Below are 23,298 nucleotides of genomic sequence, written 5' to 3' on the forward strand. Positions count from 1 at the left end.
GTTGCTCTCCTATGCTTAGGTGATAGGCTAATTGGCATGGATGTTTGTATGTACCTTTGTCTTCATTTCCATAGCATTTCGGCCACTGATTTGGGCATGTTTAAGAGCTGTCCACTTTAGTTTAAGTCCACCCTTTTGCATGTTGTTGCATGTATACCTCGCATGTTGTCGCATGCTTATTGCATACTTGGTACATTATATTATGTTGCATATTAGTTCCCTTCCATGTTGTGGCATGCTAGTCCTATTACATTATGCTTACATGCTTGTTGCATGCTCATCCATCTTGCATACTTGTTAGATTACATGTTGTTGCATATTTGTTATTAGTATTGTTGTTGCATGCCTATTACATTGTATGCATGCATGTTTGCATGCTTAGGTTGCATATCGCTTGCTTGCATGCTTAGGTTGCATTGCATTGTGTGTGTATTTCCTTGCCTCTTGATCAAGCATGATAGAGGTTGGGACCCCTTATGTGTTTTTTTTTTTTTTTTTTGTGTGTGTGCATTTCATTTGATATTGAATTGCACACTTGGCTCCTTTGGCCATCATGCATTGAAATGCGTGATTGGTGGTCCCAGGGTCGAGAACTACACACCTTTGAGTCTTAAGCATGATAAGGGGTGTAGTTGTGCAGATATTGCCTTGTAAATATATTGACATGCTCTGTTTGCCCTCTGCTGCAGCAACAGGAGCTTTTCACAGGAAGAGATGGTCGATCGACCATATTTAGTGCCGATCGGCAACAAACATTTGGCCGAGAGCCTTATATTTGGTCGATGACCTTCCTATCTTGGTCGATGGCATCATCTCTTGGTCGATGACCTCCCACAGTGTACACAAGATGGTTTAGAAGTGTCACAAAAGTTGGCACAATTTTCAGAGGTACAGAGCAGTACAAACAGAGGCAACATGAGGCATGGCGATGGATTTCCGAGCGAAGCCGTCGAAGCATGCATTCATCCCTCATCTCGAGGCCATTTCAGTGTTTTAATAACTTAGAATAGTTATTTATTTCGATTTGGTTGTGTAATTAATTAATTAGCTTGTTAGTTAATTAATTAGATGATTTGTATTATTCTTTTAGTCCCTCCGTCGAGAGGGCGCAATTATGTAATAAGCGTGCGTGTGTGTGACGCATGTCTTCTAACCCCCACTTCTTTCTCCCTTTTACTTAACCGCTTACGATGGTTAGTTTTAGGGCATATTTGATTTAGCATCCTTATGCTATGCATGTTTGCACCATTCATCTGTATTGCATGCACCGGGCTCGGCTCATCATACTAACTACATTGTATTTCAATTCCAAGTTGAATACATGCATCGAACTGTTGCATCTCATATGCCATTTTAGATTAGCCGAGCCTATTCTAGTTGCACTTTGCATGTGATGCATTAGCCATTTTAACATGAACTAGGATCATGCATGATTTCTAACTGGTTTCTTGTTTTGACTAGGAGTACATTGTGAGTGTTTATGCTTTAGCATTTTGCATGAGTGTGAGTTTTGCCATGACAGCATGCTTGCCAGGAGACTAATCGCTTATATGATATAACTGCCTAAATGCCTGTCGGTGAAGGTTGGATTACTTGAATTGGGACAATTCATTGAAATCTGCATTTTAGCCTACTCGCGAGTAGCAAACTTCAAACCATTTTCAAACAATTGAAAATGCAATGCTTTGTTCCAAATTAGGCGATCTAGTCTATACTTGTGTGTTGTGCGCATCACATAGTAAATTCTAGCTAATAATCGGAATAAGAACGCATATGTTTTCAAAAACAAGATATCATGCTTAGTACAGGCCAATCTTTGATCGGGCGAACGGGGGTGCTCATTGCATGACCTTCCCCAATCGTACCCAAGTTCCCGAGCCGAGGCAACTTTGGTGATGACGAACACGTGGCCTTAGGCATGAGTCAAGGTTTCCTAAATTCTCCCAAAATAAAATATTTAGGTGGCGACTCTGTATCAGGCAAAACAGTCCATGTTTGGCACTTCTTTCTTAAAAATCAGTTTTCCAAAACGATTTGCCAGATTTGGACTCTTTGGTGATTTATCAGTCTTGCATTTCACTTTGCGAGATCAGCTTAAGAACCGTGACATTGAGTCTGAACTGTAGCATGAAGCCCAAGGGCGCGTTTACACGTAGCCATATCAAGCAAGCCTCAAAGGACCAAGATCACTCGAAACAGTCCTAAGGCAGGCCAAAACAATGCTAGAAACGTGATGAAGTGTAGCCAAAACAAGCTAGAATGGTAAGCCAAAACACTAAGCATACAAGGCCAATGAGTAGGATTACACTACAAGTATCAAAACCAAGCAAGAGGTGACTCCACAAACTGAAATCAGAGTTGTAACATGGCAAAATAAGACCCAAAACATGCTGAGATGGTAACCCAAAAGCTTAGACAAGCATGCATACATATTAGCCCAAGATTAAGGCACAAGACACAACTCTCCAAAAGCGTTGAAAAAGTGAAACATGTGAGAGTATGGCTACACCATATGTACTGAAATCATGTTAGAAATGAGGCCAAAGCATGCAAACAACCCAAGTAATGCATGCTAGAGACTTGACACTCAAAGCTAGTCCAAGCCACTTACACTATAACCATACAAGGCAAGCCTCACATGGCCAAGACCAACCAGAATAGAGCTAAGACAGGCTAAAATAACACTAAAAACATGCTGAGATAGAACCAAAGTAGGCTAGCATGATAGATCAAAGCATTTAGCACACAAGGCTAAATGGCAAGATTACATTACAAGTGTAAAAAGCATGCATGAGGTGACTCAACCAAGCCAAAACGGAGTTATACCATGCTGAAATAAGGCCAAAAATAGGCTGAGAACAAGCCAACACATGCTAGAAACAAATGCTCAATAATTAGGCCAACAAGGCAAGCAAACAAGACAAGAGGAGAGGGGACCACCCCCTCTCATTTTGGACCTCAAAACCACATTTCTACCACTGAAAATCCACTGGGTTTCAGTGGCTAAAGGGCCAAACAAAGATGATCTCAAAGGCCTTAAGAGATGGTACAAAGCAAAGCAAAACAAGCCACCAAAGGGGGTAGACCACCCCTAACTCAAACAAGGCCTCAAACAACCATTTTAAACACTTAAAAACAAAGCTTTTTGTAGTTGAAAGCTAGGCCTAAAATAGCATGCAAATGTGGCTAAGATGGCATAAAAAAAAGCTTAAAAGGAGAATACACTCACCCGTGAAGGACAGCAGCAAAGTAGGCTTTCTTTTGAGCCAAAACCAGCCTTTTGAGTCCAAACAAGACCCTCAAATACCTCAACAACAAAGTGATGGTGCTTTACTAGGTGTTGTAGTGCAAATGTGAAGAGAAAAAACACTTTGAGACACTATTAAGCACAATATAGAGAGAGAGTGAGAATTCCAGAGAGAGAGAGATATCTTGTCTCTAAAAATGCTGAACCTCTAGAAAGGGGGAGGAGCCTCCCCTTATATAGAGCAATGCCATGCAATGCTTGCTTGGAAAGCTTGAAATGGCCTCCACCCCTCCATGCACATGTATGGAGGATGGCTCAGTGAAAAACAGCTGGCTCAAAAGATCTAACATAATATCTGTTGAAACAAGGTGTCTTGGCGGGCATCAATGGTGGCCGGCAGTGCCTTATTGATGGCCGGTAGGGCCAAATCCATGGTCGGCAGCCCTTTCCCCGTGGCCGGCAGGCCATCACAAACAACAATATGGAGGGACCAAGGCATGGTCCAAAATGAGTCAGAATGGAATAGGGATTGGAAAGAGCAAACCAGGCATTCTGTCACGAAAGTTGAGCGCTCAACGAGCAATCAAACTTGTAATCGGATGTACCTCCAAGCATATCCAAGTCTTGAGGACGATCAAAAATGGGGTGTCTACAGCCTTTCAAACAAATAAAATGAGTTTTGACTATTCACAATTGGCCTTTCAAAAAACTAAATGAATTTTGACTATTCACAATTGGCATTTCAAACAAATGAATGGATTTTGACTATTCACAATTGGCCTTCCAAACAAATGGATGGGTTTTGACTATTCACAATTGGCCTTTCAAAACATGAATAGGTTTTGGCTCTTCAAAATTGGCCTTTCAAAATTGGCCCTTCAGAACATGAAAGGGTCTTGGTTTTGGCCTATATATGGAAGACCATTAGAACTATGAGAGGTGGTGAAAATTTTTGATGAGGGAGGGGTCTAAACTTTGATCAAAGAAAGAGTTTATTTTATTCCAACTGAGTGAAAATATTTTTAGAGAGAGGTCTAAACTTTGATCAAATAAAGAGTTTATTTTGTTACCACCCAAAACTTCACCAAAGCTAAAACTTGAACTTTTTGCAGAGATTTCAACAACATACTCCACAACTTGAGGGTGATCAAGAGGAAGTTTGGAAATTAAGAAGTTCAATCTTTCTTCAGAGGGTGAATTTCTAGTCTTTCATTTTCTTATATTTTCTATCTCATATTTATTTTCTTGCTTCTTATTTCATAGTGTTTTGTTATAATCTAAGTGGTTTTTTTATCCCATATTTATTTTCTTACTTTATATTTCATATTGTGTCGTTGTAATCTAAGTGGTTTGTTTAGCTCATAATTACTATTTTATTTATTTCTATTTATTCACTTGCTTTAATTTTATATTAGTTTTGTTGTAATCTTACATGTTCTACCTCATATTTGCTTTTTTGTTTTAAGTTCATGTTGTAATCTTGCATGTTCTATCTTGTATTTACTTTCTTGTTTTAGTTTCATAGTAATTGTGTTGTAATCTTGCATTTCCTAGCTTATATTTTTCTTGTATTAAGTCTCTTATTAGTTTTGTTGTAATCTTGCAGGTTCTACCTCATATTTGCTTTTTTTTATATTTTAGGTTCATGTTAGTTTTGTTGTAATCTTGCATATTCTATCTTATATTTGTTTTCTTCTTTTAGTTTCATAATAATTATGTTGTAATTATGCAGTTCCTAGCTTATATTTTTCTTGTATTAAGTCTCTTATTAGTTTTGTTGCAATCTTGCATGTTCTACCTCATATTTACTCTTTTTTTTTTTTTAATTTTAGGTTCATGTTAGTTTTGTTGTAATCTTGCATGTTCTATCTTATATTTGTTTTCTTATTTTAGTTTCATAGTAATTATGTTGTACTCTTACATTTCCTACCTTATATTTTTCTTGTATTGGTCTCATATTAGTTTTGTTGTAATCTGCATGTTCTACCTCATATTTGCTATTTTTTATATTTTAGGTTCATGTTAGTTTTGTTGTAATCTTGCATATTCTATCTTACATTTGTTTTCTTGTTTTAGTTTCATCGTAATTATGTTGTAATTATGCATTTCCTAGCTTATATTTTTCTTGTATTAAGTCTCTTATTAGTTTTGTTGCAATCTTGCATGTTCTACCTCATATTTGCTTCTTTTTTTTCTTCTTTTTTTTTTTTAATTTTAGGTTCATGTTAGTTTTGTTGTAATCTTGCATGTTCTATCTTCTATTTGTTTTCTTATTTTAGTTTCATAGCAATTATGTTGTACTCTTACATTTCCTACATTATATTTTTCTTGTATTGGTCTCATATTAGTTTTGTTGTAATCTTGCATGTTCTACCTCATATTTGCTTCATTTTTCCTTCTTTTTTTTTTGGTTTTAGATTCATGTTAGTTTTGTTGTAATCTTGCATGTTCTGTCTTATATTTGTTTTCTTGTTTTAGTTTCATAGTAATTATGTTATAATCTTGCATGTTCTACCTCATATTTGTTTTCTTATTTTAAGTTCGTGTTAGTTTTGTTGTAGGTTTGCATTTTTATTTTATTTTATATTTGTTTTGTTATTTTTAATCTAACTGGTAGTGGTTAGTTGAGCCACCTAAATATTTCTTGTTTGTTCCATTTCTTGTTTCGCAATAAGATAGGTTTTGCTAGGCCTAGTGGGCCGGCCGGTTAGCTTCTTTTGGACAAGACAGGGTTGTCTTTTGATGTTAACCAACTTCCGATTGTTTTCAAGGCACATGAAACTCTTTCTTTCTCTTTTTTTTTTCTTTTGTTTATTTTATTTTGAGTTTTTTGTGAGATTTTTATTTTGTTATAATATTCTCCTACGCCCTCTAATTTGTTTTGTAATAATTTATTCAAAGTGTTGTAATAATTTCCCTCCCCACTTCTTTCTATCCCGTTCTTTTACTTGCTTTCCATATTTTTAAATATGCATCGTGTTTATTTTATTTTATTTTATTTTTGTCGTTATATCCATGCTTTGCATCATGCATATTGATTCGGCTAAATTTGTATTTGTGAATTTAATCAATTGCTATGTGATTATGTGTGCTACCTCAAGTCGTTGAGATGATTCACATGTCATATCTTAGAAGCCGAATCTTTAGTTTCATCTCATGAGTGAATTGCATTAAGATTTTGTATATAAGATCACGCATATTTTACTAATTTTGTTTTCTAGCTGTTCGAGGGACATCGGTAAATACGTAAGTTTTTATGCTTTAGCATCCCGTTTGTGTGCGTTTTTCTTATTATGTTTAAGCATCCTACTATGTGGCTACTTGCTTACTTGATATAACTATATGAATGTCAGTGGATGGAGGTTGTGTCGCTTAATTTGAAATAGTGTTGATTTTTATATTTGTAAACTCAATTTATTTGGGTTGTACATCTCCAAAACTCTTTCAAAACAACATAAAATCAAATTATTCCAAAATAAATGACATAGCCTATATTTGTATGCTTCACACAGTAATGTTTAGGATTTATTAAATAATCGAAATATGAACACATAAAATAAATAGAATTCATATCATGGTTTAGTAAAGGCCAATCTTTTGATCAGGTGAGTGGGGATGCTCAATTAATGACCTTCCCCTCTCATACCTAAGATTTCGAACCAAGACGACTTTGGTTATGACGAACAACGGCCTTGGCACGAGTCATGGGTTTCCTAATTTTCCAAAAATATTAGGTGGCGACTTTGAGATCTGATGACGCAGTCTATTTCTGACAAAAGGTTTTACAATAAAATGGATTTTCTAAAAGTTGCCAAATCTGGACTCACATCTATGTTTCACATTGTACTTGTGAGACTAGATCAAAGAGACTGAGGGTCCGAACTATTTAACACGCACGGGTATCCTCTGGGCATGTTACAGTTTCTGGCGACTCTGCTACAAACCTTGACTCGAATTCCATGATATGACTTTTATTTTCAATTATATGTTTATTGCATTGCATGCATTGGTGCACTTAAAATTCTTATGTTGCCCAGATACTGGTGGGAACACAGGCACACTTTCTGTGACATTACACCTATCTCTACATTACTTTGGATGCCTTGTGTTATAATCTTTTGAGATTTGGAGGTTCTCAGACTTTGAAGAGAGGCTATTTTGACTCTTCTGATTTCCTAAGATCTTCATTGGTTATGACCCAAAGGACTCTTTGGTAACGTCACCTTGACTTCAACCCTCAGAGTAGAGCTAACCTTGTGCATATAATGAGCTATAGTACCTTCCAAAATTAGGACATGATGCTCTTTCATTTCTAGGATATATGATGCCGCCTGTTTGAATAGTGAAACCCTAGATCATTTCAAAGTTAGGACAAGGTAACCCCAACCCCCATCGGGGTGTTTGTTCTCTTTCTTGCTATGTGCTATGTGCAATGTATGGGAATTCTCAGATTCAGATAAGTGGTTCAGTCATTTTAGTTTATGGGGTTGAGTTCAGTTTTTCAACATGAGTTAGCAGTAATCAGTTGAGCTGGGATGCTAATGAAATTCTGATGGGGGGTCCTGTTTTGTTTCAGCAAGGTAGTCGAGCACTATAGCTTCCGAAAGGTCTGATGTCCCCTAAGTTTTGTGGACTCGCGTTGGTAGACTTTGCAAAAGTGCAGATTTGATTCAGGGTCAGCCAGTGTTAGTTTCTTTGCCACTGGTTACACGAAAAAAAGCAAACGCTTCATCAACTGTCCAACATACCCTTTTTTCACCTACTAGATCATTACCACTCAACTCATCGACATTAGTGATGACTCCGATTCCAGAAAATATACCAAATATACTATTAGTCGTTCAACGGAGCATGGATATCGTTGCCACTACGATGGCTGCCCAAGGCACTACTCTTGTCACTCAAGGCAATACTCTTGTTGAACTGCAATGCTCATCTGCAGCATCCATTACTCAACCACCTTCGGTGACTCATCCAGTTCTACCTCCACCTCCACCAGCTGACGAGTTTCCCGAACTTAACTCACCAGAAGATCTGAGGGTTCCTACACAAAGTCCCAATTCGAGAAAGAGTTGATATTTTGAGCAAGAGAAAGAATGGAGATCATGCTTTCATCTCCAATGTCTATTATCTTCCAGACATAAAGACCAATGATGGAAGGCAAAAGCAACAATGATGACCAACAGACCACTTGAAGAAGGCCAAATCCGTATGATAGTCAGAAATCTGCATGGAAGGATATTACAAAAAATGATAGTCCTCCTGTTCTTCACTTTTAATGACTTAAATGAGATAGGGGTTCAGATAGAGGATGCCATCAAATAGGGAATCATTGTGGAGGATAAGGAACCTGTTCGGAAGCCTTTTGGTCGACGTTCCAATGCCATCACCAGTGGTAGCACAACTGTGAAGCCCTCTGAAATCAACTTGGTTGCCACCACCACTAAAATAGCCGAGCCTTTTGCTCATGCTGGCCCGCAAAACACAACCCGAGCCCCAAGTAGATTATTCACCGCTCTCCATATGTCACTCTCCAATGTAATGAAAATCTTGAAAAAAAGAGGGTATTTAAAGCCTTTGTACCCCTGACCTCTTCCCGAACCTCTCCCAACCAAACATGACCCCACCAAACACTGTTGTTTCCACCAACAACCCGGACATGACACAGATCGTTGATTTCATCTCTGTCATGAGATCCGAGATCTCATAGACAATAAAGTCATAGCTCCTGCACAACCACCAAAACCTAATGTCACTACCAACCCGTTGCCACCCCATGACAGAGTTCCACCACCTCCTCATCTTAACCTCATCCATACACTTTTATCCACCTTTAACCCCCCAGTATCTATATCACACCGACCCATTAACCAAAACCTGAGGTACATATTCCTGAAGGCACCGAGTTCTGTATGATGGATGCACCTCCAACGCAGCCAAAGCGCAAAATCCCCATGGTGGTACCAGACAAACTATCAGAGAAAAAGTATGATCCTAGCCGGTATATTGTTCCCAGTGGTCAACTAAACCTTGAGGTTGATCCGCCTGACTCATTTTCTATTAATGTAGTCAGAGAGGATGTACTTGAACAAGGGTTGGATGACTTGGCTGACCTAGAGGAGGACTTGGCTAATCTCCATTTCTTTGAAGAATTAGACCTTGGGAATGTACAGATGGGATGGTCGGAACCGAAGAATTGCAGTCACGGCTGGTCAAGTGGTGACGAAGCTCCCAAATGAGGAAATTGAAAGAAAAGGGGATGAATTGCAACTTGATTTCAAAAAACCAGTTGAATGTGGTAAAGGAAAGAGTTCTAGAGAAAAAGAAGAAGAACCAAAAAGTCATTCAGAGCATACTGTGGGAATGATTCAAGCGCTAGAAAATTGCCTTTCGGTCAACGAAGGCGAATGGTGGAATGATAATGACCTACAACTCGACCACACTGATGATAAATGGGTAAGCAATGTGCCAGATGAGACTTGGTATACAGATGAAATTGATCATTTGACCTAGAGTGAATGCTACTTCAAGCCTCCACATCTAGACCAAGGAGTGCCCTCTGGAAAAGATAAAGAGGTAGAGCAAGAGAAAGAGAAAGAGGTAGAAGAAGACCTGGTTCTAAAACAACTGAAAAAGATCCAAGCAAACATTTCCATTTGGGGTCTTCTCATGGCTTCCCGAGAACACCGACAAGCAATGTTGTTAGCCTTAAATAAGGCAAAGCTATCCATTGAGACACTGTCGGATCGGTTAGTATCTTTCATCACACCTAAAGACAGGACCCCTATGTTATCATTTACAGAGAAAAAGTTACCACCTGAGGGGGTTGACCACAACAAGCCTTTGTATGTGGCCTTGGAGTGAATAAAGAAGTGGATTTCACTAGTTTTGGTTGATACCAGTTCAGCCATTAATGTGTGCCCAACAAGGGCTGCTTATGCGATCGGGTTAAAGCCATCTGACTTCACGCCAAAAACCCTAGTTATTCAGGCATATGACAACACTAGTAGGAATGTTTTGGGGACTTTCAAGGTCCAGATATTAGTTGGTCCCTCTGAGCATGAGGCAGAATTCCATGTCATGGATGTCCCAACAACTTTCAACCTATTGTTGGGCAGGCCTTGGTTGCATAAGATGAGAGCAGTGTCTTCAACCGTACACTAGTTGGTGAAGTATCTGCATAATAGAGGGATTGGCACAGTTTTTTGCAATTCTACGGTCCACACTCCTCCAGAAGTCAGAACGTAGTACTGGAAGTACAACATGGCGGTGAATGCTTTTCTCTCAGGTTTTACCTTGGCAGAAGCACGGCTGGTGTAGACAATCATGGCGAAAGATGAGGGTGCACATTTGAGTGCTCAGTCAATCTATATGATGAACAAGCTAGGACACATCCCAGGATCTGGATTGGGAAGAAGTGGCCGGCAAGGCACCACAGAGACAACTAAGGTAATCCATAACCCACATGTGTTTGGGTTGGGATATGAACCAACAGTAGAAGACTGGGAGAAGAAATGGAAGGAAATAAGAGATAGAATCAATGCAAAGAAGACGAGAAAGATGTATGAGCTGGTTTATAGGCCAACCCATGGGACCTTGAACGGACACTTTGTCCGCCAAGGAGAAGGCTTCCCTTTTTGTGGTTTTCCTAAGCCCTGGATAGATCAAGTGGAGAGGAAGAGATACCCTGGGTTTGAGATCTTCTTCGATCATTAGTTCTCCGACAGTGACGAGGAGTGGATAAATCCAGTATCGACATCGAACAAGACAAAGAAGTCAGCTCGGAAAGCAGCACAAAGGAAGTCATCGGTCTAACACTGGCTGATTTACTAACAGAATTGCATACTAGCACTGAACCAATGAATTTGGGGGATACGACCATTGTTGTGATCAGGGAAGAGGTACCTATTGACTGCTCAAGCTTCATCATAGATGTAGTGAATGGCCCACAAATAAATTGCCATGTTGAAAAGAGTTGTATTGGGGGTTCTGAATTGGTTGTTGAGTCTGAGTCTGGTGGTCCTGTGGGGTTGGAGGCAGATTTAAGTCTATCTAAAATGTCTGAGTCTTCTTTTTCTTTTTCTTTCTCTTTTGAGTTTATTGCAACTTGTGAGCCTAAGGCTTTGAACGAAGATGTGATTTCCGCTTACTTTTTTGTGCCCATAGTTCATAACATTGACCAAAATTTTCAAGATTTTGATAAAAATGAAGAGAAATAAATTCCTCGGGCTTTGAAAAATTTAATCGACTGGGAGGAAGAAAGGCGTGCTAAGCCATTAGTGGATGAAAATTGTTTACATTGTCTTTAGAGGAACATGAACAATCAGTTGCTTCATTAATAGAATTTAAAGATGTTTTTGCATGGTCCTATGAAGATATGCCAGGAATTGACCCTGATATTGTACAGCATAGGATCCCTCTCGACCTTGAGGCCCGACCTGTCAAACAGAAGCTTCACAGAATTCGTCCTGATTGGACCATAAAAATTACAAAAAAGGTTACCAAGCAAATTAATGCTGGATTTTTGCTCGTATCAGAATATCCTACTTAGTTAGCCAATATTGTGACAGTTCCAAAGAAAGATGGTAGAATCCGAGTTTGTGTTGATTCCCAGGATTTGAACTAGGCTTGTTCGAAGGATGATTTCCCTTTGCCATATATTGACGAATTGGTAGACTTCACTACAGGGCATGCGTTACTGTCACTCATGGATGGTTTTTTGGGATATAACCACATCCTTATAGCTCTAGAGGACAGAGAAAAGACTGCATTTACCACCCATGGAGGACATACTGCTACAGAGTTATGCCATTCGGTTTGAAGAATGTCGGGGCCACTTATCAGAGTGCCGCTACCACTCTTTTGCATGATATGATCCACAAGGAAGTTGAGGTGTATGTAGACGACAAGATTCTCAAGTCCAAAGATCGAGAAAGCCATTACACTACATTGAAGAAATTCTTTGAGAGAATTAGGGAATACAGGTTACGGCTAAATCCACAGAAATGCACCTTTGGGGTAACTGCGGGCAAGATATTGGGATTTCTAATCACATAACAGGGAATCGAAGTTGGTCCATCTTAAATTAAGGCCATCTTAGAAATGCCGCCACCAATGACTGAAAAAGAGGTGCATGGCTTTCTAGGAAAGGTGCGATTCATAAGGAGGTTTATTTCAAAGCTAACCTTGACTTGTGAAGCACTGTCTGGTCTCCTAAAGAAAGGAAAGAAGTTCCAATGGGATAATCGATGTCAGTTTGCATTCGAGGAAGTGAAGCAGCATTTGTGGAATCCACCTATGTTATCACCGCCTGAACCAGGAAAATCACTGATCTTGTACTTATCAGTGACCGAATCAACTATGGGATGTATGCTTATAGAAGAGTCGGATGAGAAAGCGGAGAAGGCCATCTACTACATAAGTAAAAGGATGCTTGAATGTGAGACCCGCTACACTCTTTTGGAAAAAGCTTGCTTAGCTTTGGTGTGGGCCACTAGGAAGTTGAGACACTACCTGTTAGCTTACTCGGTAATTATGGTTTCAAGATTAGACCCAATCAAATATCTTTTTGAGAAACCAGCACTTACCGATAGGCTAGCTCGTTGGTTGCTTTTGCTTTCCGAATTTGACATTAACTATGTCATTCGTAAATCTATCAAAGGAAGGGCCGTAGCAGAATTTTTGGCTAATCACCCAATTGAAGGAGAAGAAGATGTAGAGTACTCATTCCCAGATGACGAGGTCATGTAGATGGAAGAAGACACTTGGAAGTTGTACTTTAATGGAGCGTCTAATCAATTTGGCTATGGGATAGGCGTGTTGCTGATAGCGCCAGCTGATTCCCATATTCCCTTAGCTTTCAAACTCTGATTTAGGGTATCCAACAACCAAGTAGAGTATGAGGCATGCATTGCTGAATTGAAAGCAGCCTTGGAACTAGGGGCAATAAGATTGGATGTGATTGGTAACTCGAACTTGGTCATCTCTCAAGCCAACGGAGATTGGAAAGTTAAAGAGGAAAAAATGAAAGTCTACCATCAGACTTTGGACATGTTGACATTTACACACCTAGTAAGAGAGAACAACCGATTTGTTGATGCATTGGCAACCCTGGCATCAATGATAGACATATCTGTCGGGATCAAGATGCGCCCGATCCTTATAGAACAAAGCTACGCCCCCGCGTATGAAATGATAGCCGCAACAGAAGAAGTTCAAGATGAAAACCCTTGGTACTTTGATATTTGGAAGTTTTTGGAAACTGGTACATACCCACAAGGGGCAAACACCAAAGACAAAAGGGGGATACGACGTCTGGCTACTCAGTTCGTCATTTGTGGAGATAAGCTATACAAGAGAGGGCATCTAGGAATGCACAAACTGTGTGTAGAGAAAGAAGAGGCAAAGCGTATCCTGGAAGCCATCCATGGAGGAGAGTGCGGAGCCCATATGAACGGTATAATGCTAGGCAGAAAAATCCTTAGACAAGGATACTACTAGTTAACCATGGAGAATGATTGTATCAACTTTGTTAGGCGATGCCACAAATGTCAAATCCATGCCAATCGCATGAACATCCCGCCATCAAAACTCTACAACATGATTTCGCTTTTGCCTTTCTCAGTTTGGGACATAGATGTCATCGAGGCAGTCACACTGAAAGGTTCAAATAGTCATCAGTTCATCTTGGTTGCCATTGACGATTTTACCAAGTGGGTTGAAGCACAATCGTATACAGTATTGAAAGCATCACACGTGGCCAAATTTATCAGGAACAACATTATCTGCAGATACGAGGTGCTAAACGAATTAATTTCTGACAATGGCTCATATTTCAAAGGAGAAGTGGTTGTTCTACTTGAGAAGTGTAACATGGCTTTTCACAAGTTATCAACCTACGGGCCACAAACCAATGGAGTCGTTCAAGCTGCAAATAAGAACATCAAAAACATCCTGTGTAAGATGGTAAAAACTTATAGAGATTGGCCAGATAAGTTGCCTTTTGCACTTTGGGGATACATGATATTAATCCGAACATCTACAGGGGCAACCCCTTACTCTTTGGTATATGGAATGGAGGCTGTTTAGCCGATTGAGTTGGAAATGCCTTCATTGAGGATTATGGCTGAATGTCAGATAACAGAAGCTGATTGGCAATAGAATCGATTTGAGGAGCTGATGCTATTTGCCGAGCGAAGATTGAAGGCGTTATACCACATTCAAGGGTGTCAACGCAGGATTGCCAGAGCATTCAAAAAAAAAGGTTAGATCCAAGAATTTGAGGAAAGGGGACTTAGTGTTGAAAGACAACCGAGCTCTTATTCACGACCTTAGGGGCAAGTTTAGACCCAATTGGACGAGGCCGTACATCATTAAATCAATCTAGTTAGGAGGAGCAGTCATTCTCATGGATTAGGATGGTTTGGAGTTCTCACAACCAATCAACATGGACAAGCTGAAGAAGTATTACCCTTGAAAGGTTCACTGGGCCGAAAACCCGAAAGGGCGACCAGGCAAAAGTTAGAGCATAAATAAAAAATAAAAAAATAAAAAAATGATGACAAAAAAAAATGAAAAATGAAAAGCTCGCAAGGTTGAAAACTCGAAAGGGCGGCTTTGGCAAAAGTTAGAGCACAAAAGGAGAGTGTCAATACCCGAGTGAACCTTAACCGGAACTACGTATGGCCTGATTCCTATCTTTGGGATACGTAGGTAGTTTCATCTTGAAGTTCGACCTTAATCATTTTTCAACTCACTCATCTCGTCCATGTTTGATTGGTGTTTCTTTATTCGACTCAACTATCCATATTTGATTGACTCGTCCCTATTTAATTCAGTTCTCCTATTTCTCCTTCATGACGGATTCAGTTACAAGACAAATTTAGTTGTATATCTCAAGGGTTAATTTCATGTTGATCGAGTAATGATCATTTGCGAAAATAGATTTTGATTACTTTTAATGTAGTTGACTGATTTTCTCAAAAATTATTCCATTTTTGCAAAACTCAGACCATTCTTTGGACCAAAAAGAGAAAATTTTCAATGCTCATAATTTGGCTCATATGAATTAAAGATAGAAAATGGAACAAGTGTGCTAATTTACCTCTCATGTTGATCAAAATCGCTTTAGCGGAAAGGAAAACAAAAAAGGGCAAAGTGATGAACTAGGGGCACAGTTGAGTCAGGTTTTCTATCTTTTACCCACACTATCGAGTTCTCATCACCTTAATCAAGAAATCGCCCGAAAATGCACAGTATTTGTTGCCGACAATGCTTTTCTGTCGGGTGGTCAATCGGTGTTGCTCTGTTTTGCGTTCATTTTGCTCCGACAAGCGCAAAGGGGTGTGTTTTGGGATGGTTTTTGCTTCATTTTCATTTCAATAAGTTGTGTTTTTTGTTTTGGTGAGTGATAGGCTCAATATTCAGTTCAGAATTCACTAAAATGCAACCATTTTCAAGTTCAAAATTCAAAACAAAATAATTTTTATGTTCAGTATTGTGCCATTCATGCCATCCAGATTCGCAGAACAAACTCGTTTCATTAATGTCAGGGATCAACCCCAATCAAAGTTGTACAAAAAGGAGTTAAAGCTATAGATGCCCACTCCAAACAAAAAAGAAAAAAAAAACAAAACAAAACAAAACAAAACAAAACAACAAAAAAACAACAAAAATAAAAACAAAAAAATAAAAATAAAAGAGTGAGTAGCATTGTCTCAATTTTTCAACAGCAGCTTGTTGGCGAAGATTACAACCGGCTTCATTTGCACACAGCTTCGTTGTCCGACTTTACCATCAGCTACCACGTTTCATCTTTACTCCTTCGATGCTCTTGAAGACTCTGCCTCAACCTCGGCAGAGCTTCTGAAGGAGATTATTCCTTGCCGGCCATCAAATTGGTTATGCGAAAGGACTCCAAATCAAGCCGCGGAGGTGGCCTGTCATTTTAGTTCTTTGTTCTATTTTTTCAGTGCACTAATCTTTACTCGAGAGTCCTTGTACATACGTTGGAGTAGGGAGAGTTGTGTAGTTAACTAATGTACATTAAACATCCTATTCTGCAGTCGACGAAACAAGTTGGAGACCGTAGTCACGGCCTCCACAAATGACCTCAGTGTATACGAGTTTGCTTTGATGTCAGACTGTTCCGCCATTATTTGCTCAACTGACATCGCTGGAAAGCTTAAAACAGGGGAAGGAGGAGGATCCTGCAGTTGAGGTTCAGGGGAGTTAGAGTCAGTCATCTCTATTGTAGATTCGTTCAGGTCTAGAAAAAGAGTGAGAGAACCATGTGAAGAGGCCATGGCAGAGGAGAGTAATACAAAAGAAAGAGGTTACCGAGTGGTCGCAGAGAAAGTTTACAGGGTTTTGCTATACCTCTCCCTCACAGGCCTCAACTTAAGAAGAGAGCGAAGAAGAAGAAGAAGAAGAAGAAGAAGAAGAAGAAGAAGAAGAAGAAGAAGACAAAAAGAAGAAACATTGGGATAAGGCGTTGAAGAATTGAGGCAGCCCGTCGGTTAGGCATCGCGATTGTTGAAATCGCGCGCCAGACACGACGCTCAAAGAAGATGATGAAAGCGAGAGTGAGACAAAAACAGGGGAGAAGAGAGAGATATGTATATGTATATGTATATGTATATGTATATGTATATGTATGTGTACGTGTATATGCGTGTGTATATATTATGTATCTATATGTTTGTGTATATGTAAATATTTATATATTTTTTCTGTATATGTATATGTCGATATCTGTATATGTATATAGTTTGCCTGTCTGTATACATATACGCATGTAATACATATTTAGCATATCATCGCATCCCACCTTTGTTCCTTTCACGTGAAACGTGTTAGGATTTGAAGTTTACTTGGTCAAAACCTTCCCCCCTTCCATATGAGATACGATTAGGTACGTCCGTTGGTTACACCACCTTCGCAGCTTTCACGTGAAATGTGTTAAGATTTGATTGTTACCTAGTCAAAACCTTCCCCATTTTCGCATGAGATATGGTTACGTACGTATGTTGGTTACACCACCTTTGCATCTTTCACGTGAAACATGTTAGGATTTGATGTTTACCTAGTTAAAACCTTCCCTCTTTCCAAATGAGATACGATTAGGTATGTCTGTTGGTTACACCACCTTTGCATCTTTCACGTGAAACGTGTTCGGACTTGATGTTTACCTAGTTAAAACCTTCCCCCTTTCCATTTGAGATACGGTTAGGTACGTCTGTTGGTTACACCACCTTTGCATCTTTCACCTGAAACGTGTTAGGATTTGATGTTTACATGGTTAAAACCGTCCACCTTTCCATATGAGATACGGTTAGGTACGTCTGTTACACCACCTTTGCACCTTTTGCGTGAAACGTTTTAGGATTTGATGCTTACCTGGTTAAATCCTCCCCCATTTTCGTATGAGATACAGTTAGGTATGTCTCTTGGCTACACCACCTTTGTTCCTTTCATGTGAAACATGTTAGGATTTGATGTTTACCTGGTTAAAACCTTTAACCTTTCCGTATGAGATACGGTTAGGTACGTCTGTTGGTTGCACCACGTTTGTATCTTTCATGTGAAACGAGTTAGGATTTGATGTTTACCTGGTTAAAACCTTCCCCCTTTCCGTATGAGATACGGTTAGGTATGTCTGTTGGTTACACCACCTTTGCATCTTTCACGTGAAACGTGTTAGGATTTGATGTTTACCTGGTTAGAACCTTCCCCTTTCCGTATGAGATATGGATAGGTACATCTGTTGGTTATATCACCTTTGTTCCTTTCACGTGAAATGTGTTAGGATTTGATGTTTAGCTGATTAAAACCTTCCCTGTCTCCTTATGAGATACGGTTAGGTACACTGTTGGTTTCACCACCTTTGTTCCTTTCACGTGAAATGTCCAAGGATTTGATGTTTACCTTCCTCCTCTCTGTATGAAATACGGCTAGGAACATCTGTTGGTTACACCACTATACCTCCTTCCGCGTGAAATGCGTTTGGATTTTAGGTTCATTATTTTCTTTTCTCGCGTAAGACACGTTTGGATTTCAAGTTCACCTAACATTTTTGTTGTGGCACATTTGTATGTGATCTTGTCGCAATTTAATGTGATGCACCCCCTGTTATGTTTCATATCATTCCTCTCATGTTGTCATCTTCATATCTTTATCATCACTCCATGACATTGCATTGCATTGCATAATCATGAATTTTCAAACAACTAGCTTCGCGAAGCGTGTAAGTCTAACTTTCAAACTGCATTTTGAACATTTTGCATGTTTTCCCTGAACTACGCAGGTTTGATTCCTCACAAAGGGATATATAGGCAACCTTCTAGTTCAACCACCTGCATTGCATATTGTTTGTTTGCCCAAGTCTTACTGCCTTCTCAAAAGGGTCGCCTTCGGGCTTTGACATTCACTCACGTCATGAAATGACTTCGAGCTCTGTCAAAGAGGGGCAACTGTAGACACCCCATTTTAAACAGCCCTAAGACTTGGGTGCCTTCTTCTAAGCACCCAATGATGAAAATTATAATGTGCCATTTTATGAATTTCTCAACAAAAAAAATCAAATTTAAGCTTCAATCCCAATTTTACACTGGTTTTGGCCAAATTAGTTGAGACCTACTCAAAAATCTTTTTCTGCATTTTTTTCTCTTGTCCAGAAAATTTAGTAGTTTCAAACAATAGGCCTTTCAAAAAACTAAATAGATTTTGACTATTCACAATTAGCCTTTCAAGTAAATAAAATGAGTTTTGATTATTCACAATTGGCCTTTCAAAAAACTAAATGAATTTTGACTATTCACAACTGGCCTTTTAAACAAATGAATAGGTTTTGACTATTCACAATTGGCCTTTCAAACAAATGGATGGGTTTTGACTATTCACAATTGGTCATTCAAAACATGAATAGGTTTTGGCTCTTCAAAATTGGCCTTTCAAAATTGGTCCTTCAGAACATGAAAAGGTCTTGGTTTTTGGCCTATACATAGAAGACCATTAGAAGTATGAGAGGTGGTGAAATTTTTTGATGAGAGAGAGGTCTAAACTTTGATCAAAGAAAGAGTTTATTTTATTCCAATTGTGTGAAAATACTTTTAGAGAGAGGTCTAAACTTTGATCAAATAAATAGTTTATTTTGTTACCACCCAAAACTTCACCAAAGCTAAAACTTGAACTTTCTTGCTGAGATTTCAACAACATACTCCACAACTTGAGGGTGATCAAGAGGAAGCTTGGAAATCAAGAAGTTCAATCTTTCTTTTGAAGGTGAATTTCTAGTCTTTCATTTTCTTATATTTTCTATCTCATATTTATTTTCTTGCTTCTTATTTCATAGTATTTTGTTATAATCCAAGTGGTTTGTTTATCTCATATTTATTTTCTTACTTTATATTTCATTGTGTTGTTGTAAACTAAGTGGTTTGTTTGGCTCAAAATTATTTATTTATTTATTTGTATTTACTCGCTTGCTTTAATTTCATATTAGTTTTGTTGTAATCTTGCACGTTCTACCTCATATTTGCTTTCTTGTTTTAAGTTCATATTGTAATATTGCATCTTCTATCTTGTATTTGCTTTCTTGTTTTAGTTTCATAGTAATTGTGTTGTAATCTTGCATTTCCTAGCTTATATTTTTCTTGTATTAAGTCTCTTATTGCTTTCGTTGTAATCTTGCATATTCTGCATCATATTTGCTTTTTCTTTTTTCTTTTTTTTTTTTTAATTTTAGGTTCATGTTAGTTTTGTTGTAATCTTGCATGTTCTATTTTATATTTGTTTTCTTGTTTTAGTTTCATAGTAATTATGTTGTAATCTTGCATTTCCTAGCTTATATTTTTCTTGTATTAAGTCTCTTTTTAGTTTTGTTGCAATTTTGCATGTTCTACCTCATATTTGCTTTTTTTAATTTTTAGGTTCATGTTAGTTTTGTTGTAATCTTACATGTTCTATCTTATATTTGTTTTCCCGTTTTAGTTTCATAGTAATTATGTTGTACTCTTACATTTCCTAACTTATATTTTTCTTGTATTGGTCTCATATTTGTTTTGTTGTAATCTTGCATGTTCTACCACATATTCGTTTTTTCTTGTTTTAGGCTCATGTTTGTTTTTTTTTAATCTTGCATGTTCTATCTTATATTTGTTTTCTCGTTTTAGTTTCATAGTAATTATGTTGTAATCTTGCTTGTTCTACCTCATATTTGTTTTCTTATTTTAAGTTCATGTTAGTTTTGTTTTAAGTTTGCATTTTTTTTCTTAAAAATTTGTTTTCTTGTTTTTAGTCTAACCGGTAGTGGTTAGTTGTGCCACCTACATATTTCTTGTTTTTTCCTTTTCTTGGTTTCGCAATAAGACAGGTTTTGCTCGGCATAGTTGGTCGGCCGACCTATTTCACTTGCTGGTTAGCTTCTTTTAGACAAGACAGTGTTGTCTTCCGATGTTAACCAATTTCCTGTAATTTCCAAGGCACGTGAAACTTTTCTTTTTTTCTTTTTTTTTTCTTTTGTTTATTTTATTTTGAGTGTATTGTGAGGTTTTTATTTTGTTGTAATATTCTCCTCCTCCCCACTAATTTGTTTTGTAATAATTTATTCAAAGTGTTGTAATAATTTCCCGCCCCACTTTTTCTATCACGTTCTTTTACTTGCTTTCCTTATTTGTAAATATGCATCATGTTTATTTTATTTAATTTTTTTGCCGTTATATCCATGCTTTGCATTTATGTTTCATGCATCTTGATTTGACTAAGTTTGCATTTATGGATTTAATCAATTCCTATGTGATTATGTGTGCTACCTCATGTTCTTGAGATGATTCACATGCCATATCTTAGAAGCCGAATCTTTATTTGCATCTCATGAGTGAATTGCATTACAATTTTGTATATAAGATCATGCATGTTTTACTAACTTTGTTTTGTAGCTGTTCAAGAGATGTCGGTAAATATGTAAGTTTTTATGCTTAAGCATCCCGTTTGTGTGCGTTTTTCATATTATGATTAAGCATTCTACCATGTGGCTATTTGCTTACTTGATATAACTGTATGAATGCCAGTGGATGGAGGTTATGTCGCTTAATTTGGAATAGTGTTGGTTTTCATATTTGTAAACTCAATTTATTTGGGTTGTACATCTCGAAAACTCTTTCAAAACTACATGAAATCAAATTATTCCAGTATAAATGGCATAGTCTATATTTGTATGCTTCACATAGTAATATTTAGGGTTTATTAAATAATCGAAATATGAACACATAAAATAAATAAAATTCATATCATGGTTTAGTAAAGGCCGATCTTTTGATCGGATGAGTGGGGTGATCAATTAATGACCTTCCCCTTTCATACCTAAGGTTTCGAACCGAGACAACTTTGGTTATAACGAACAATGGCCTTGGCATGAGTCATGGGTTTCCTAATTTTCCAAAAATATTAGGTGGTGACTCTGAGATCTGATGACGTAGTCCATTTCTGGCAAAAGGTTTTACAATAACATGGATTTTCTAAAAGTCACCAAATCTGGACTCTCATCTATGTTTCACATTGCCCTAAAGAGACTAGATCAATGTGACCGAGGGTCCGAACTGTTTAACGAGCACGAGTACCCTCTGGGCATGTTATAGTTTTTGGTGACTCTGCTGAGGATTTTATGAAACCTTGACAAGAATTCCATGATATGACTTTTACTTTCAATTATATGTTTATTGCATTGCATACATTGGTGCACTTAAAGTTCTTGTGTTGCCCAAATACTAGTGGGAGCACAGACACACTTTTTGTGACACTACACCTATCTCCACGTTACTTTGGAGGCCTTGTGTTATAATCTTTTGAGATCTAAAGGTTCTCAGACTTTGAAGAGAGGCTATTTTGACTCTTTTGATTTCCTAAGATCTTCATTGGTTATGACCCAAAGGACTCTTTGGTAACGTCACCTTGACTTCAACCCTTACAGTAGAGCTAACCTTGTGCATATAATGAGCTATAGTACCATCCAAATTCAAGACAAGATGCTCTTCCATTTCTAGGATGTGTGATGCCACTTGTTTGAATAGTGAAACCCTAGATCATTTCAAAGTTAGGGCAGGGGTAGCGCTAGCCCCCATAGGGGTGTTTGTTCTCTTTCCCGCTATGTGTTATGTGCAATGTATGGGAATTCTTAGATTCGGATAAGTGGTGTAGTCATTTCAGTTTGTGGGGTTGAGTTCAATTTTTCAACATGAGTTAGCAGTAATCAGTTGTGCTGGCATGCTAATGAAATTCTGATTGGAGGTCCTGTTTTGTTTTAGCAAGGTAGTCAAGCACTATAGCTTCCAAAAGGTCTGATATCCCCCAAGTTCTATGGACTCGCATTGGTAGACTTTGCAAAAGTGCAGATTTGGTTCAGGGTCAGCCAGTGTTAGTTTCTTTACCACCTGTTACACGAAGAAAAGCAAAAGTTTCATCAACTGTCCAAAATAACCCTTCTTCACCTACTAGATCGTTACCACTCAACTCACCAGAATCAATGATGACTCAGATGCTAGAAAATTTAGCCGATATACTATTGGCCCTTCCACGGAGCATGGATACTGTTGCCACTACGATTGCTGCCCAAGGCACTACTCTTGCCACTCAAGGCAATACTCTTGCTGAACTGCAACGATCATCTGCGGTGTCCATTACTCAACCACCTCTGGTGACTCATCCAGTTCCACCTCCACCTCCACCAGTTGACGAGTTTCTCGAACTTAACTCACTAGAAGATCTGAGGGTTCCTACACAAAATCCCAATTCAAGGAAGAGTTGATATTTTGATGAAGAGAAAGAAAGGAGATCATGCTTTCATCTCCAATGACTATTATGTTCAAGACGTAAAGACCAATAATGGAATGCAAAAGCAACAACGATGACAAACAGGTCACTTGAAAAAGATCAAATCCGTATGATAGTCAGAAATCTGCATGGAAAGATGTTACAAAAAATGATAGTCCTCATGTGCTTCACTTTTAATGACTTAAATGAGATAGGGGTCCAAATAGAGGTTGCCATCAAACAGG

The 23,298-nt window shown here is 38.3% G+C and overlaps 1 protein-coding gene across 1 annotated transcript; it reads left to right on the top strand.

Annotated features, from left to right (window-relative positions):
- The first annotated feature begins 12,361 nt into the window (after positions 1-12,361).
- On the top strand, positions 12,362-23,048 carry LOC145799774 (uncharacterized). The gene is made up of 4 exons (XM_082889411.1): positions 12,362-12,762; positions 13,123-13,703; positions 13,872-14,204; positions 22,636-23,048. Exons 1-4 carry the CDS (start codon positions 12,362-12,364, stop codon positions 23,046-23,048), a joined length of 1,728 nt encoding a protein of 575 aa, XP_082745537.1.
- The last annotated feature ends 250 nt before the right edge of the window (positions 23,049-23,298 follow it).

The sequence above is a fragment of the Camellia sinensis genome, chromosome 9 (genome assembly GCF_055761805.1).
Source record: "Camellia sinensis isolate YWXY chromosome 9, ASM5576180v1, whole genome shotgun sequence".
NCBI lineage: Eukaryota > Viridiplantae > Streptophyta > Magnoliopsida > Ericales > Theaceae > Camellia > Camellia sinensis.